Source organism: Halichoerus grypus, chromosome 9 (assembly GCF_964656455.1).
Source record: "Halichoerus grypus chromosome 9, mHalGry1.hap1.1, whole genome shotgun sequence".
NCBI classification, from domain to species: domain Eukaryota; kingdom Metazoa; phylum Chordata; class Mammalia; order Carnivora; family Phocidae; genus Halichoerus; species Halichoerus grypus.
Window position 1 is genome coordinate 74765183 of NC_135720.1, and position 18690 is coordinate 74783872.

The following is an 18690-nucleotide window of genomic DNA, read 5'->3' on the forward strand; positions in this document are numbered from 1 at the left end:
AGCATGAAATACCTAACTTCCTTTGTGATTCCAATCCTTTAAAATTTATCAAGACTTATTTTAAGATCTACTATATGGTCTATTTTGTTGAATGGACCATGTACACTTGAAAAGAAGGTGTATTCTCCAGTCATTGGATGTAGGGACCTATAAACATCAGTGAGGTATTTGTCAGTGTTCTCTAGAGAAACAGAGCCAATAGAACAGAAATATATATATATATATATATATATATATATATATATATATATATATATATATATAATTGTATATACATACTTATTTATTATAAGAAATTGGCCCGCATGATTACTGAGGATGATAACTCCCAACATCTGCAATTGGCAAGATGGAGACCCAGGAGAGTGAATGGTGATCAATGGTGATCAATACAAACCTTGTTTTATGTATGTTTCTGTTTGAAGACACTTTCTTTAATGTATATTGTTGATTCATCAACATTGAACTGGTGGCCAATAACACAATTCATACTTGAACAAAGCTTATTTAACACATGCATTGTTTCCATAAAGGATATTACAGCCTTGGGCATAGGAACACTAGACTATATTTGAGGGCCATTTCAAAGAGTGAAATCATCAAGATAAGCACACAAATGCAAAAAACATGGCACTAAATAGACCAAGAAAAGATAGATACCTGTTTGCATGACAGCTGAAACAAGGAGACAGAGCACTGTCTTGTATGAACTCAGCTGGGAACATGCTGGAAGTGTGTGCTGTAGGCGACTCAAGTTTTTCATTGTTCTGTTTATGTCCCTGAATGACTGAAAGCATTGTGAGTACTGACTTTGGAGTTACAAATAAATTTTAGCAAGGGGGCAAATCATAAATATGGAATCTGTGAATATAGGCATGTGTTATTTTATTGTACTTTCTTTTACTGCACTTTGCAGACATTGTGTCTTTTACAAACTGAAGGTTTGTGGCAACCATGCAGGTCTATCGGCATCATTTTTTTCCCCAAAAGAATTTGTTCACTTTGTGTCTCAGTGTCACATTTTGGTAATTCTTGCAATATTTCAGACTTTATTATTATTATTATGCTTGTTATGGTGATATGTAGTGATCTTTAATGTTATTCTAATAGTTGTTTTTGGACACCATGAACTATACCCATATAAAATGGTGAAGTTAATTGGTAAATGATATGTGTTCTGACTGCTCCATCTGGTTATTCCCTGTAACCCTCTACTTCTTGGGCCTCCTTATTCCTAGAGACACAAATTATTGAAATTAAGCCTGTTAAGAACTCTGAAATGGCCTCTAAGTGTTTAAGTGAAAAGAAGAGTTGAATGCCTTCTCATTTTAAAACAAAGGCTAAAAATGATTAAGCTTAGTGAGAAAGGCAGAGATAGGCCAAACACTAGGTCTTTTGAACCAAAGAGTTAGCTAAGTTGTAAATTCAAAGGAAAAGTTCTTGAAGGAAATGAAAAGTGCTACTCCAGTGAACACACAAATGGTAAGAAGGTGAAACAGCCTAATTACTGGTATAGAGAAAGTCTTAGTGGTCTGGAGAGAAGATCAAACCAGCCACAACATTCCCTTCAGCCAAAACGTAATCCAGAGGAAGGCCCTAACTCTCTTCAATTCCATGAAGGCTGAGAGAGGTGAGGAAGTTACAGAAGAAAAGTTTGACGCTAGCAGAGGTTGGTTGGCTCATGAAGTTTAAGGGAAGAAGCTGTCTCTGGAACATCAACGTGAAGGTGAAGCAACAGGTGCTGATGCAGAAGCTGCAGTAAGTTATCCCAAAGATCTAGCTAAGATCATTAATGTAGGCGGCTACACTAAACAAGATTTTCAATGTAGACAAACAGCTTTCTATTGGGAGAAATCAGTGAGTGGCTTCATAGCTTCAGGGGGCAGGCTGACTGTCTTGTTAGGACTTAATGCAGTTGGTAACTTGAAGCTGAAGCCAGTGTTCATTCACTTAACCAAACTAAAAATCCTAGGGTTCTTAAGAATAATGCTAAATCTCCTCTGCCTGTGCTCTAAAACTGGAACGACGCCTGGATGACAGCACATCTGTTTACTGCATGGTTTACTGAATATATGTTTTAAGCCCACTGTTGAGACCTAGTGCTCAGAAAAATTGATTCTTTCAAAATGTTACTGCTCATTGATAATGCACCTGGTCACCCAAGAGCTTTGATGGACATGTACAATGAGATTCATGTCGTTTTCATGCCTGCTAACACAACATTTATTTTGTGGGCCATGGATCAAGGAGTCATTTTGACTTTCAAGTCTTATTGTGATATTTACTTATTATTTCATATGGCTATAGTTGCAATTGGTAGTGATTCCTCTTATGGATCTGGGCAAAATAAATTGAAAATCTTCTGGAAGGGATTCACCGTTCCAGATGCCATGAACATTCATGATTCATGGAAAGAGGTCAAAATAGCAACATTAACAGGAGTTTAGAAGAAGTCGATTCCAACCTTCATGGATGATTTTGAGGGGTTCAAGACTTCATTGGGGAAAGTGAACACAGATGTGGTGGAAATAGCAAGGCAACTAGAATTAGAAGTGGAGCCTGAAGATGGGACTGAATTGCTACCATCTCATGATCAAACTTGATGGGCTGAGGAGTTGCTTTTTATGGATGAGCAAAGAGAGTGGTGTCTTGAGATGGAATCTACTCCTGGTGAAGATGCTGTGAAGTCTGTTCAAATGACAACAGAGGATTTAGAATAGTTTATAAACTTAGTTGATAAAGCAGTGGCAGGGTTTGAGAGGATTGACTTCAATTTTTGAAGAGGTTCTACTGTGGGTAAAATGCTATCAAATAGCATTGCATGCTACAGAGAAGTCATTCATGAAAGGACGAGTCAGTTGATTTGGCAAACTTCACTGTTGACTTGTTTTAAGAAATTGCCATAGTCATTCTCACTTTCAGCAAGTACCACCCTGATCAGTCAGCAGCCATCAACACTGAAGCAAGACCATTAACCAGCAAAAAGATTGTGACTTGCTGAAAGATCAGATGATGGTTAGCATATTTTAGCAATAATGCATTTTTAATTTTTTTTTATTTTTTAAAGGAAGTTCTGTGCCCAACATGGGGCTTGAACTTATGACCATGAGATCAAGAGTTGCATGCTTTACCACCTGAGCCAGCCAGGCACCCCAATAAAGTATTTTTTAAATTAAGGTATGTACATAGTTTGTTTTTTTCCGACATAATTTCATTCTTAATAGACTGCTGTATAGTGTAAAAGCAACTTCTATATGGTCTTGGAAACCAAAAAATTTATTTGACTCACTTTATTGTGATATTTACTTTACTGCAGTAGTCTAGAATTGCAACATCTCTGAGGTATGCATGTAATGGAGGTTGACTTTATTTCATCAAGTACTTTCCATTTCTCATATTCTTCCTTCTGCCTTGAAATTTTGAGTTTCCATCTGCAGCATTCCCCTCAGGCTGAAGAACTTTCTTTAGAAGTTCTGGTGGGGGCAGTTCTGATGGCTACTATTACTCTTAATTTTTGTTTCTCTGAGAATATCTTCATTTGCCTTCAATATTGTGGAAGATTTTCTGGGTTGACAGTTTCTTTCTTTTGTTCTTTAAAGGTATTGAGCTATGGTCATCTTCACAGTTCCTGTGTGAACTTCATAGTGTTTTAAATCATTCTTCCTTTACGTAGTATTCCATTTTTCTCTAAATGCTTTCAAATTTCTCTTTATCTTTGGTTTTCAACAATTTGATTATGATGTTTCTAGGCATAGTTATTTTTGTATTTATTCTGCCTGGGGTTTGCGGAGCTTCTTGGATTTGTAAATTTATGTCTCTTAGGATATTGGCTTTCCTCAAATATTTGGTAATTCTTGCTTTTGTGCTCATCTGTGTACTTGAGATTCTTTTTTTGTTTTGTTCATTTTTGGGCAGTGGCTTGTTGCACACTATCTCTGGTGGGGAGGATTAACACATGTGGCCACCGCCTGCCTTTTCTTTAGATATGAGGAAGGGGTGCGGCAGCTGCTGAACAGGAAGAGCTAGGAGCTGGTGTTCTGGGTTTAAGAGCTTCCTGATTGTTCCAGGTTTCACCAGCCACATGGATGCTGGCCTATCAAACTGAAGGTCCTGTATATTCTTCCTATGGATAGATACCCCTGTTGCCATCATGGGTTGGGGGATGAGGAACTGCATTGGCTCACCTGCTCCTGCTGTGAGACTCTAATTACTTTGTGATTTAGTCTGGATTCCTTCCTGCTCCTGATGGTCACCTCTAGATGTGGAACACTTTTGGTGCTGCTATTACCTTTTATAGCAGTTCTGTCTTGTTGTTTGGGGCTGTTAGTCCTTTCTTCTCTCCAATCCAGCTTCCTATCCATTTTTCAGGGAATTTTCATAAATTCCATCGACAGCTAACCTTCTTGTTTTCCAATGCATTTATGAATTTAATTTTTAAAAATATGTGTTTTCTGCCAGGTCTAGGGGTTTGTGGCATGAAGAGAAGGTTGTATTATGTGCCCACTCTGCCATTTTAAATCAAACTTGCTTTTCTTCTCCTTTTTTAAAAAGGAAGCTGTGGTGTCAACAGCTTGATTTAATTTTATAGTTAGGTAAAGAATGAACACAAGCAATTCCAAGAAAGGAACACTACAAATTCTTAGTCATTGTAAAGGGGAGAGAGAGTTTAGGGAGTTCACATTGTCCTGGTTATGAAATGATGCTAAGCTTGCCAAATTCATAGGTTTGCTTTCTCACAGGTTTCCTTGTTTCATGTAGGTTTTGAATTTGTCTTGAATTGCCTTAAAGTTATAGATTCATTGGTGGATTCTTTCAAGCGTATACAGTTCTAAAGTTATATTCAAACACTGCCATCTTGTGGGTCATTCCTTTTGTCTCCCCATCCCACCCTCAAATGCTCCCTCACACAAGTACAACCAGAAGGGTGGAGGTATGTCAACTTTTGTTAAGTGCTAAGAGGTCTCCTGAGAGCTTGACAGATATCTCATTTAAACTTCATAAAAACTTTATGCATCAACTATTATTAGTTACATGATAGAGATGAGGAAACTGAGGCTTACATAGGTTATGTAACTTGCCTAAGGTCTCATATATGAAGAGGAGTAAAATTTTATATTCAGGCGGTATGCCTCTGGAGTCCCTGCTTTTACTGCATCCACACGTAAAATAATAAATTTAAGAATAATACAGTGTGACACAATAATATTAATAAGTTATCAAAGTTAAAGATGAGGGGATAACTGTTAGGAAGGGGCATCAGGGAAGTCTTCACAGATTTTTAAGGAGTAGCCTCCTCTACGTGAGGATTTGAAGGATAATCACTGCACAGGAAGAATGTAGCTGGACCATATCCCCTGGATCTAATAGTAGAGAAACACCTTATTTGTCTGTTATTTTGCCTGCCCTGTACCCTGCATTCTTTGGGGGAGCTACTCATTACTCTGCTTCAAACATGACTCTCATAGAGGCTGTCAAGCTTTATAACCTTGACTCTGTGCCTAATCTGAGTCAATATGAACCCATCAGGGGCTCTGGAATTTTTGTGCTTAAGGCAGAGGGCACAGCACTGTGTTCCCTAATGGAAAAGCTGAGGTGTGTGTCAGAAAGCTGCAGCGAGCCAAGTGTTTTCACATGGAAAATGGTCTGGAGCAGAAAACAGGGCCAAACCATAAGGTTCCAGTCATCTCTAGGCCAGCCGCACTGACCTTCCTACAGTAATAACTATTCTTGCAGAACCTCATTGGGTTTGGGTTTTGATCCAACCATACAAGTTCTAACATTCTTATATTACCAGCTAAAGTAGGGGCAGCACTGCCTATATACAACTTGAATGACAGCACAATATATCTTGATTATGAAGAATAGCACTGTTAATTTATTTTGGAAAAATGTCATTTGGGAGTATTATAAATGCTGTGTTGCTTAAAAACATTTCTGCAGTGCTCTATTCTGGCTTCATCTCAAACTCCATTCCTGATGCCTGGACCATTCTCCTACTTCTCCCCATTTACATCACTGCAGTCTTCTAAAGCCATCTCTGGATGTATTTCTTACTTTAAGTCTAGTTCAGAAATTCTAGTCAATTTTTCTTTTGTGGTAAATTTTGATTTTTTAAATCAACATTTAATTATCGCAAAGAAAAATAAATTATAAAACTCAGAGATCGAAATTAAGAATCACCCCTAATTCCACCACACCAAGATAATCATTAGTATATTACTCTCTCTTCTTTCTTCTATGGTAAACACATACATGTTTAAAAGCCTCCCAAAATGGCTAATTATGATCTCTTCCTCCCCTAATATCATCTGCAATACATTTTTCATTTAATTGTATTTCATCTGCATTAATTCCTAATCATTTCAATAATTCTTGCAAATAACCAATATATTTGAAGGCATTCAGTTTTTTAGGGAAATTAGGAGCAATTCCACATCTTTTGGACTGGAATGTTCTTTCTTCCCTGCTTCATCTAGTTATCGCCTACTCATTCCTAGGATCATAGTTTGTGTCACTTCTTTGGGAAGTCGGATTAAATTGATAATATTCTTTGTAGTACTTGTATAGGTAGCAATCTATTCTTACGTTTGGGATTATCTGGGCTTGGCATTCTTGTTAAAATGAATGAATGACCGCTTGGAATAATTCTGCTACTATGGAAATACTTTTTTTTTTTTCTTTTAAGATTTTATTTGTAAGTAATCTCTACACCCAGCATGGGGCTTGAACTCACAAGCCCTGGATCAAGAGTCACACACTTTTCTGACTCAGCCAACCAGGTGCCCCTGGAAATACCTTTTGATTTATAAAAGTAAGATTTTTTATTCATGAAGTGCTAGGCACTCCATGTGCTGTATACTTGTATATAATTTTTCACAAATGTAAATGCATTTTTGCTTCTAAAATACATTATTGCTTCTATTTTACAAACGAGGAAAGTACATCTTCAGGAAAGCTAATTAACTTGCCAAATAAAAGAGATCAATAAAAGATTTGAACTCAGGCCTATGCATTTATATACATTATTATCCTTACTTGCCATTACTGGTTTCTTTGTTCAGTAATATAAAAGTCATCATATATAGCTTATTTTCCAAATCACTTAATTTTTACATTACAAATTGGTTTTTGTTACATCAAAGTAGGCAACAGGGCACCTTGAAAAGGGGCAAAGAAACAGACCACTGTATTGGGAAGGGCAGCAGGGGAGCTATTCTCCCTTTCCCTTTCCCTAACCAGCTGTATGGCTTTGCGCTTTTATAAGGAAGGCTATAAAGACAGTAAAGCTGAACTGGCGGCCCTTAAGAAGACAGGTATGGTGATTAACATAACATAATAATAATAAAAAAAATAAAAACTCTTTCTAATTGGGAAAAAAAAAAAGAAGACATGTAGTCCAACGCTTTCGTTTTATAGATGAGAGAGGCTAAGTGGCTTGTATAATTGACAACGTGGCCGAGTGTACAGCCAAATCCTAACCGCTAGCGTTGTTCTGAGTCAAACTACCCCTCCTTGAACAAACATTTACTGAATGCCTACTGTGTGAGGCATTTGGTTGCAGTGATACCCATTTGGTATACTAGTATTGATTTCCTCCTCCTCTTAACACTAATAAGTCCTCTCCCCCCGTCCCCGCCCTTTTTTCTTCACTCCAGCACTTTTAAAACCGGCCTTGCATGCGGAGTTAAACGGGGAAAATCGTAGTGCAAGCCCGGCGTCAGACGCTGGCTGACGTGACCCTGGTGGGCAGCAGGTCCCCGTAGCAATCTAGGAAGGCAGTGACGCCTTAGGACCAAGGGAGTGACTCTCAGACAACCCGGGTGTACGAGCGGGAAGGGAAGGGCGATGCTGCCAACGGGAGAACTTTTCTGTGCAAGTTGCCTACGCATTTGGCTTCTGCTGTATGGTGACCCAAGGCATTCGGCCAGGTCTCCAGCGCTCTCTCTCTCCACCCGGGTTTATCCGGAATTCCAAGTCTGCAGCTGACGTTTCTACCTAGGCCACGGCTGACCCTGAAAAGGACATCTCCACCACCGCTGTTGGCTGAGAGACTCCAGCGGCTGCGTTTCCTCGCCCCCGGCTTGCGCCCGGGGTCAGAAGGCCGTCAGGGTCAAGTTCCCTCAAGGCTCCCGGGAAAGGCCACAGCTTAGGTGTTGCCACGCGAGGCCTCCTGGGCAGACACCAGCCAATCCTCATGAGGCATACACGAGCCCCAGCCAATCAACGCCTGTCTTATTCCTGGGTACCGCCCGCACGGGCCTTTTCTCCCTGCCCCCCTTCCCCGTGCCTGTAGTCGCGGCTGAATCTGCAGCCGCCTCCACAGCTGACCCGGGCCTGGGGACCGGCCTCTCCCTGGCACCGTTCGGTTTCTCCAGTTGTCTTCACTGAGGATGAGTCCCTGCGCAGCTGTGTGCTCGTCTCGCGGAGTACACCGGCGCACTTTCATCTAGCGACTGGTGAGGGAGTGCTTTGCGCGGCCTCAACGTGCGGAGTGGGCTGAGGCGACGGTATCTCTTCAGCCGGGGGAGGGGGGGCGATGAGACAGTATTCAGTTTCCGGAGGGTGCGGGTGACCGGGACGCCAGTGGCGCGGATGGACCGCGGGGAGGGAACCCAGTGGCTCCGAGGCTGGCGCGCTTCGAGCGAGACGGCGCGTAGCGGGCCGACTGGCCGGGGTCCCAGCGTCCGCCGTCCTGCTGCTTCGCTCAGCTTATGAATGGTCTGTTCGGCGACGCGCTACGTTGCTGTCCTGCCCGACACGCCCTCCAGCGTTGTTGCCTTGCTAGTTTCAGTAGTTGTAGGTGTCACTTCCCTTCGAGATTTGAATTTGAAGCCGTTCGTTATCCCTTCGTTGGGGTCACATAGTTTTACTCCACTATGGGGATACTAACTCTGAAATTCTGTGTGAATTGACCATTGTATGAAAAGGGACCGGTTCTTTTTGGGGCTGGGGGGAACAGGATAGAGGCTTTTTATTGTATCACGTTGTCTGGTTTTAAAAAGTTTTAGTTCAACAGCGAAATAGCTAAGCCCGCACATCCTTGACTACTGTTCTCCAACATAGTTAATAAAACTTCCAGGATATCAGGAAGCAGAAATTGATGTAGCACTCCCCTCGCCCCCCTTCCCCCCATGCTTCGAAGTAGGGCGTTTGAAATTGGAAATGTATTAGAATTACTGAAAGAATGTGACTTTTATGAGTGGTAGTGTTTCTCCACCCATAATGTACCAATTCACATCCTTGCATAGCTACTTCTTGATCTTCTCTTTTTTTCTTTTTTGAATTCCTTGATTTTTATTGGTTTTAGAAACATAGATTAGATGAGGGCAGAAAGGTCTGCTTTCCAGAAAGAATTTGTTACAGATATTTGCAGAAACTTTAGTCAAAGCAGAGTTTACCTCAAGAAATTTTTAAAAATGGCTGTTCCATTATTTAAATTAAAAAAAAAAAACTTGTATTGAGGGTTCTTAGGATGCTAAATTTTGTGAAGGAACTTACTACATTCTTTTACTTTCATTATGCTTTAGGACAATATAAAGTTTAGTAGACCATAAATGAACTTACCTATCACATAAAGGAGCTCAGTACTACTTGGTTTATTATTATAAATGATATCAAAGTCAGTTTACCATTATTAATAGGTCAGTAATTTTTTGCTACATGTAGAAATGTGCTTGCCCCCTAAAATTTGCGGAATTTTTCTATTGTGAAACTGGGTACTGCACCGATAAAGTATTGAAGTTTCTATCTTTTGTACCAGGAGAATATTTGAGATAACGTTTGACTAAAATATACAATATTGATAAAGCAAAATTACTAATTTCCTAAAGAAGTAAGTGCATGTGTTTTAAAATTGTTATGTGAACTATTTTCAGGGTTTACAGAAGGAATTAAAAATTTTTTAAACTCATTTATGAGTTATAATTTGTAGCTTTGTGACAGTTAATATAGATACAAGTTTAAAAGGAAGGTATTTTGGTATTATTGCTTATACAAATAAATCTACTTATGGAATATATTTTGTGAGAAATATGAAGAAATATGACATCCCTGTTCCCCCCCCCCCACCCCCCCCCACCCCCGAGAACTTAAAATCTTTGTGTAGGCAAGGTACATATAATGGGGCAAGTTATTATCATCAACTTTGCAGGTGATGAAATAGGATTAGGAAGATACTTGGCCAAGGTTTTAGGTAGTAGGAACCCAATTCTTATGACTACAAATAAGGGTAATTTTTTTGTACTACACTATTCTACTTCTCATTTTGAGAGAGCAATTTGGGTAGAATAGAATAGATAGAATCTAGAGTACACTTTTCTGTATTTGTAATTTTGGATAGGCTGCTTAAACTTTCAAGTAAATTTCCTCATTGTAAAATGAAGGTACTCATATATAAAGGGGCAATATGAGGCTGAAATTTATGTTGGTTGTCTATATCAAAACTTAAAAAAATTTTTTTAAAGATTTTATTTATTTATTACAGAGAGAGAGGGAGCATGAGAGGGGGGAGGGTCAGAGGGAGAAGCAGACTCCCTGCTCTGTGGGACTCCATCCCAGGACCCTGGGATCATGACCTGAGCCAAAGGCAGATGCTTAACCGACTGAGCCACCCAGGTGCCCTTTTTTTTTCTTTTAAAGAATTTTCATATCAAAATTTAAAAGATGATAGATACTCTATAACTAACTCATGGACACATTGGCAGTCTTGTAAGGGTTTGGGTGAAAAGCATTCCAAGCAGAAAGGACTCTAATAAAGTTATGCCATTTTCTGACCTGTGTACTAATACACTCCTTTCTCTCTCTCTTTTTTTTTTTAAACATTTGTTGGGTGCTTACATATGAATGAACTGTCTCATTTATTTTCAGAACAACTCAGGATATAAATAGTTGTTTCCACTTTTTCTAAGTGAGAGAATTGAAGCTTAGGAAATTGTGATGTGCCTAGGATCATTTAGTTAGTGGTGTACCTGGGTTCCTACCTCCGGTGTTCTGAATTTAGAGTCTGAATTTTACATGCCACATGGTCTCCAGGCTTAATTGATATCCTCTTCCTAAAGTCACAGGCTAACCTTAACACATGAAATGTAGATGTTAGGCTTGGATTTGTCAGAGAATGGCACAATCAGATTTGTGTTTTAGGAAGATACCTAAACTCCTACCAAGGATAAGTGGAACAATTATGAGTCGTTGTTGAGGGCTCAACCTCTACTGGCTAACGCCTTTGTGGTGGGCCAGTGCCCAAGGTTGAACAATTGCCTGTACTGCTACCAGTCAGTTGCCCATCAGCATTTCATATTCATCACATACAAAACAACTTTTCACCTTTAATTTTTATTTGTTGCTTTTTTAAAAGTTTGTTTTGTTTTTCTAATTTCCCAAGTATTTACCCCCTACTCTACCTGTAATCAGGCTAGAAATTTGAGAGTTATCACCACATCTTGTCAATTAAAGAGCTTAAATATCTAAATGTGTCTCTGAATTGCTCACTTTCTTTATCCCTAAAGAAAGGCACAGAAAGTTGTGCATAATCTGGCCCATCCTTGTGTATATATTAGGCCTCGCTGTTTTCTTTCTTCTGAATTACTTGGAATTTTCAAAATAGACTAAAATGATTCTAATGCTTTTATTTATATTTATTGTTCGCTCTGCCTTGAATGCCCACCCACCCTGAATTTATCAGGCAAACATGTCCTCATCGTAATGTGGGAAATCTTCCGTATCTCTCTCTTGTCAACTCCCTATTCCTATGAGTCACTTGTTTTATCTTTACCATAGGTTTATAATCACGTTTTTATTACTTGCTTAAATAAAATCAGTCTCCTCTATCAAACTGTGACCCTTTGACAGTAGAGACCATAATAGATAATAAATTTTGTTCATTGAATACAGATGTTAAATGAGCTATAGTTTCACTTCAGTATTATCCATGAATCTGTATTTTTATCATGTTATCTAAAATATTTATACCATATTTATTTTGTATTCCCAGTACCTTGTGACCTACTGTGGATGCACTGGAGAAGCGGTGTAGTATAGTAGAAATATGTACTTTGCTATTAAACAGATCTGTGCTTGAATTCTAACTCCTCTTTTATTGGTGCTATGATTACTTAACCTCTCTGTGATGTAAAATTTCCAGTATGTATTAGGTGCTTAATAAATATTTCCTTTGCTTTCTTTGCTTTCGGTGAGCATTTGTTGAATGCATAAATAACATTTACACTGGTAACTGGAAATACGGGCCTGGAATTTAGGAAAGATGTGAGGGTAGAAGACGTATTTGGGGATTATGAGCATGTAGGTTACAGTTAAAAGCTAGAAAGAGATTGAAATTATCCAGGGAGAATATGAAGTGGAGAGGAAGAGAAGACTGAAGATGGAACATTGAGAGAACCCCAAAATTTGAAGGTAAGGGGAGGAGATAATGGCTTTGGAAGAAGGGGTGAGAGAGAGCCCATGCTTAAATGCTTCAGTAGTTCCCTATGCTTTCAGTATCCCTTCATAGATACCGTAGGAGAATGCAGTGTTAATGACTAAAAGCAGGGAAGTTAAGTAAGAACTGGAAGTATCTAAAAGTATTTGTGGGTTTGGAGGTCATTTTGGTAACCTTAGTATATATGGTTTAATTGGAGAAATATGCATGGAAACCAGGTAGCAGAGACAATGAAACTCAAACATGAATTTTGAGATTAAATTTGTTACCCTTTTGTTACTGAAGAAATAATAGTAATAAAAGCTACTGTTTGTTGAATGCCTATTTTGTGCTAGGTACCAGGCTAAGCAATTTCATTTATCATTACAGTAACCCTGTGAAGTTGGTGACATTGTATCGTTTTCAGATGAAGAAAAGAGAGATTATGTAATTTTTAAAGTTACGTAACTAGTAAAAGCCGGCATTGCTATATTTGAATCCAAATATGTAAGACTCTAAGAAACACCAGCTCTTAGTCACTTCCATATTTATGTTCATAGTATTCTGTATGTTTCTCATATATTATAGTATGCTACCATTTTTACATTCATATTACCCCTTTTTTCCATTTTAATTGTTTACGTGTAGTGTAACAATTAGGGAATTTTCTTTGGTTATACCTTAATTCTTTCATGTAGTGTTTGAGTTATTTGCCAGTAAGTAGTTCTTTTCAGGTATTATGAATACACTGAAAATACAAAGGTGGAAAAATTTTAGAGCCTCAAAAGAATGAAATTAACTACAATTGACTATTTTGCCATGTATCTTGTTTTCCAGTTTTCACATTTTAAATTACTTGAGGCTTTGATACCTTTTTCTTTATGTCAGCTAACTAAGAAACACTTTGTTTTTTATACCAATCAACAGTTTAAGGTGGGGATGAATGTTATAAGGGTTATATCAAATTATAAAACATACAGACTAGTAGATACAACTGGAGCTAGAAAGGATTGGGAATCCTCTAATTCTGTGCTGTCACCTCTAGATGGGGAAGTCAGAATAGTGAAGAACTAGTTAGATTTAGGACTTCTGACTCAGTGTGGTTTGAAATGGGAGTTGAAAGTGCAGATTTGCAATGTTTCATATCTATCTATGGTGCACAGAAGTTTCCCCTACACATATAGTAAACTCATATATGTCCCTCTAAGTAGCCGCCTCATAACTGTTTTTCTTTGTCATTCAAAGTATATATTTAAAAATAGAAATGAAAAAAGTATTTTAGGGAATTTAAGTTTTATTTTTTAAAATTTATTCAATTTATTTAAAACAAACAAACCAGTTCATCCATTTCTTCCCTCCCACTCCCAGTCTGATATAAGAGAGTCATATGCTGTTGGCTTTCCTCTGACTTATTTCACTTGGCATAATGCCCTTGAGGTTCATCCATGTTGTTGCAAATGGCAAGAGTTCATCCTTTTTAATGGCTGAATAATATTCCTCTGTGTGTGTGTGTGTGTGTGTGTGTGTGTGTGTGTGTGTGTGTGTATAATATATGTATATATAACTTTTTTATCCGTGTATCCATTGATGGACACTTAGGTTGTTTCCATAACTTGGCTATTATAAATAATGCTGCTGTGAACATGGGGGTGCATATATCTTTTCGAGTTAGTGTTTTGTTTTATTTGGATAAATACCTGGAAGTGGACTTGCTGGATCATATGGTAGTTCTATTTTTAATTTTTTGGGGAACCTCCATACTACTTTCCATAGTGGTTATATCAATTTACATTCCCACCAGTAATGTACAGGGGTTCCTTTTTCTCCACATCCTTGCCAACAGTAATCATTTCTTATTTTTTTGATAATAGCCATTCTAAAGGAGAAAGGTGATATATCATTGTGGTTTTGATTTGCATTTCCCTGATGATTAGTGATGTTGAACATTTTTTATGTACCTGTTGGGCATCTGTATGTCTTCTTTGGAAAATCTATGTAGATCTTTGGCCCATTTTTTTAATTAGATGGTTTATTTTTTTGCTCTTGAATTGTATGAATTCTTTGGATGTTTTATATAGGTTAACCCTTTATTAGATGTATGATTTGCAAAAATTTTCCTCCCATTCTGTAGGTTGCTTTTTCATTTTGTTGATGGTTTCCTTTGCTGTCCAGAAGCTTTTTAATTTGATGTGGTACTACTTGTTTATTTTTGCTTTTGTTGCTTTTGCTGTTGTTGTCAGATTAAAAAAATCATCTCCAAGACCTATATCAGGGAGCTTACTGCCTGTGTTTTCTTCTAGGAGTTTTATGGTTTCAGGTCTTACATTTAAGTCTTTAAACCATTTGAGTTAATTTTGGGGTATGGTTTAAGATAAGGGTCCAGTTTCATGCTTTTGCATGTGGCTGTCCAATTTTCCCAACACCATTTATTGAAGAGATTGTCCCCTTGCCATTGTACATTCTTGGTTCCTTTGTTATAAATCATATATGCATGGGTTTATTTCTGGGCTCTCTATTCTGTTCCATTGATCTAGGTGTTTCTTTGTATGCCAGTATTATACTGTTTTATTTACTACAGTTTTGTAATGTAGTTTGAAATCGGGGGTGTGATGCTTCCACCTTTGTTCTACTTTCTCAAGATTGCTTTGGCTATTTGGGGTCTTTTGTGGTTTTAGGATTGTTCTATGAAGTATTTATGATCAATACCTTGGAGAAGAGAATTTACATAGAATTTCTATTATAAAAGCTTTAAAATCTAACCATTATGAAATGGATTGACTAGTTATTTAAAATCCAGAGGACTAAAATAAAATAGAATAAAATCCAGAGTACAAAAATATTGAAAGAAAAATAATTAGGAGATGATAAATAAAAAGATGATGGAGAAGTAGTCCATCTAGACCACTCTAGATATAAAATTTCTAATATATAGGTGGTTAGTTCTCTAACAGGAAGTAAAAAACCTGAAGAATAGTAGTTTATCAAATAGTTGAGAAATTGTATTTCATTTCTCCAGATCTGAACAGGGCAAAGCAGACAGGGTAGCATATTGGAAAAAAGGAAGTTAGAGGCTCTTATATGGTGGCTGAGTTTTCTGTATTTTCTGACAGACTCTCTAATCAATATATTAGCATTTATTTATATTTTTTAGATACTTATTTTTGAATAGGTATTCATGCTCATGGTGAAGCATTCAAAAGTGGTTTGTAGTAAAATATAAGTAAGTTTGCCTTCCATTTCTGTCTCCAATTATTGGTGCTCTTCTCCAGAGGAACCACTCTTAACCATTTTCTTGTGTATTCTTTTAGACATCTTTCATGCATATTCAAGCACAAACGTGTAAATACATATACAATTTTTCCATAAATGGTATTATATATACATCTCATTTTAAAGGACATTGTACAATGTATCTTGCAGATTATTTCGTATCAGAAAATATATAGCTGCTTCATTCTTTTTGATACATGAATAATATTCTGTTGCATGGACATAATTACTTCTAACTATTTAGTTTTTTTCCACGCTTTACTATTTAAAACAATGACTCATTGGATATTCTTGTACTTACGCCATTTCACACTGGATATGGTTTTCCAAGATAAATCCCTAGAAGTAAAATTGCTTGGGTCAGAAAAAAAGGTGTATTTTACATTTTCATAACTATACTAAATTGCTCTCCAAAGAGATTGTATGAGTTTATATGCTTACCAGCAATGGAGTAGAGTACGTATTTTCTTACAATCTTGTCAATACGTAGTAACGTCAACCTTTTTGATCTCTGCTATTTTGATAGATAAAAAAATGGTATCTCATTATAGTTTTTTTAAAGTTTTTATTTTAATTCCAGTTAGTTAACATACAGTTTTATATAAGTTTCACGTGTACAGTGTAGTGATTCAACAATTCCATGAATCACCCTTTGCTCATCACAGACAAGTGCACTCCTTAATCCCCATCACTTATTTAACCCATCCCCTCTGCCACCTCCCCTCTGTTTGTTCTCTATAATTAGGAGTCTGTTTCTTGATTTGTCTCTCTCTTTTTTCCCTTTGCTCATTTGTTTTTTTCTTAAATTCCACACATAAGTGAAATCATACGGTATTCGTCTTTCTGTGACTGGCTTCAGCATTATATTCTCTAGCTCCATTCATGTTGTTGCATGGTATCTCATTATAATTTTAATTTACATTTCTTTTGAGTGAGGTGTGTCTCTTTTTAAAAATCTGTTTAAGTTTCCTTTTTTTTTTTTTTTTTGAGAAATACCAAATTCTTTGAGTTTTATTCTGTTGGTCTCTTATTTGTAGAGACTGTATGTTAAGGAAGCTTTTTCTCCTTGTCTTAAATTTTTTTTAATGTAGATTTTAAACTGATTAAATTTATTAATATTTTACAACTCTTGAATTTCAGATCATACTTAGAGAGGCCTTTTGTACTTTGAAATTGTAAAAAAGAGTCTCCCATGCTCTCTTCTAGTGCTTTTATGGTATTATTTTTATGTTTGTCATTGACCCATCTGGAATTTATATTGGTGTAAGGTATAAAGTAAGTAAAGTTATTATTTTTTTTTTTTTTCAGGTTGTTGATACCTAGTTGTTTTGATACCTGATATTTAATTATCATCTCCTCCTATGGTCCTATGGTGAAGGACTTTCCAGGCACAGAGAACATTATCACAGTGCCTGGCTCTTAGTAAAAACTGAATGATGAGAGGGTTGGTTTTTGTGGTGGTGGTGATGAAATAATTTTAGGGGGTAAAGGTTTGAGATGGGATTGCTATAAAGATGGTAGATTTAAGTGTGCTTATATCTTGTGGGGACATAGCTAGTAGAGTGTAAAAATACAAGAGAGAAGGAATGAAGCTTTTGGAAAGAAAGAGGTGGACTCCAGAGTACAGATACAGAGGTTAACCTTAAGCAGAATGGAAAAAAGGAGACGAAGATGATTAGTATAGTTCTAGAATACTGTGGATGTGAAGGTGAAAAGTTGACATACTTTATTTTTTTGAAATAGGAATTAGGGGAACTTTATTTATTTTTAGGGGCACTTAAATATAGAGGTAGTTGTAAAGTACTTGAGGAGAACAAGAGGTAGATTTTGTATTTTTTACTTTCTCTTTCTTTCCCTTTTTTTTATAGGTCACCCTTGCAATTATGGATATTTAAAAGGATCAGACAGTGTGGAGGGGGAGTTCCCCTCCTCACTCCCCCTTGGTGCTTGACTCCAGGAATAATTTATAAACTGTGGAAAGTTTTTTGTTTTTTTTTTTTTAATAGAGAACTTGCATTTGATATAAACTTTATAGAACTATTTATAATTTTTTGATTTAAGTGCCAAAATAAATTGTACAAAGATATATAGTTTTATACTCTTGCCATTGAGGATTTAAATTATAATCCTGAACAGGTCATTTATTCTCTATAAATCTTTCTGAATAGCACCTTTTGTCCTGGCTTTTTCATTTTTAAAAATTAATCTTAACTGACTACTCCGAAGAACTAAACTAAGCAGTATAAAAACAATTAGGATGAATTCTTCCATCCCTGACTGCACATCAAAGTGTCGATCCCTGAAGCATGCTTTGGATGTCCTTTCTGTGGTAACAAAGGGGAATGAAAACCAGATTAAGGCCTTTCTCTCCAGTTATTGTTACAATGCTGCAACTATCAAAGATGCTTTTGGCAGAAATGCCCTCCACCTTGTTTCCTCCTGTGGAAAGAAAGGAGTGTTAGATTGGCTTATTGAGAAAGGAGTGGATCTACTGGTGAAAGACAAGGAATCAGGATGGACAGCTTTGCACAGAAGCATTTTTTATGGACATATTGATTGTGTTTGGTCTCTATTGAAGGTAAGTGTCATTTGTTTATTTAAAACTATTTGGTCTGGCATATGCTTTTCTTAGTCTTTTTCAGACACCCCATTTATTTTCCAAAGATTTGAGTTTGTTCTTATCAGTTGTTTGATATCTTTTACTATTGTAACTGACTCGTCTTTAGAATTCAAATCCATATATATTTTAATTTAGACTTGTTATGATGTAGAATTTTAAACATATACCAAAGTTTACAATACATAATGGACTGTTGGCTAATTATGTGTTATATATATCCCCACTGCCTTTGTGTATCTCACACTATTTTGAAGTAAATCCCACACATTTTATCATTTAATCCGTATAACCTATCTTTTAGTATTCTTAAGAAAAATGGTTTACTTTTCTTTAACTTTTTTTTTTTTTTTTTAAAAGATTTTATTTATTTATTTGACAGAGAGAGAGA

General features: G+C 36.9%; 1 protein-coding gene across 3 annotated transcripts in view; it reads left to right on the top strand.

The window, feature by feature from the left end:
• The first annotated feature begins 8280 nt into the window (after nucleotides 1-8280).
• The window catches only part of IBTK (inhibitor of Bruton tyrosine kinase), a 100713-nt gene continuing 90303 nt past the window's right edge, over nucleotides 8281-18690 (top strand). For all 3 annotated transcript variants that reach the window (XM_078055045.1, XM_078055046.1, XM_078055047.1), the window contains exons 1-2: nucleotides 8281-8456; nucleotides 17551-18260. In XM_078055045.1, coding sequence (XP_077911171.1) covers nucleotides 17940-18260 — 321 coding nt within the window. In that variant the 5' untranslated portion in view covers nucleotides 8281-8456; nucleotides 17551-17939. The remainder of the gene's footprint in view (nucleotides 8457-17550; nucleotides 18261-18690) is intronic.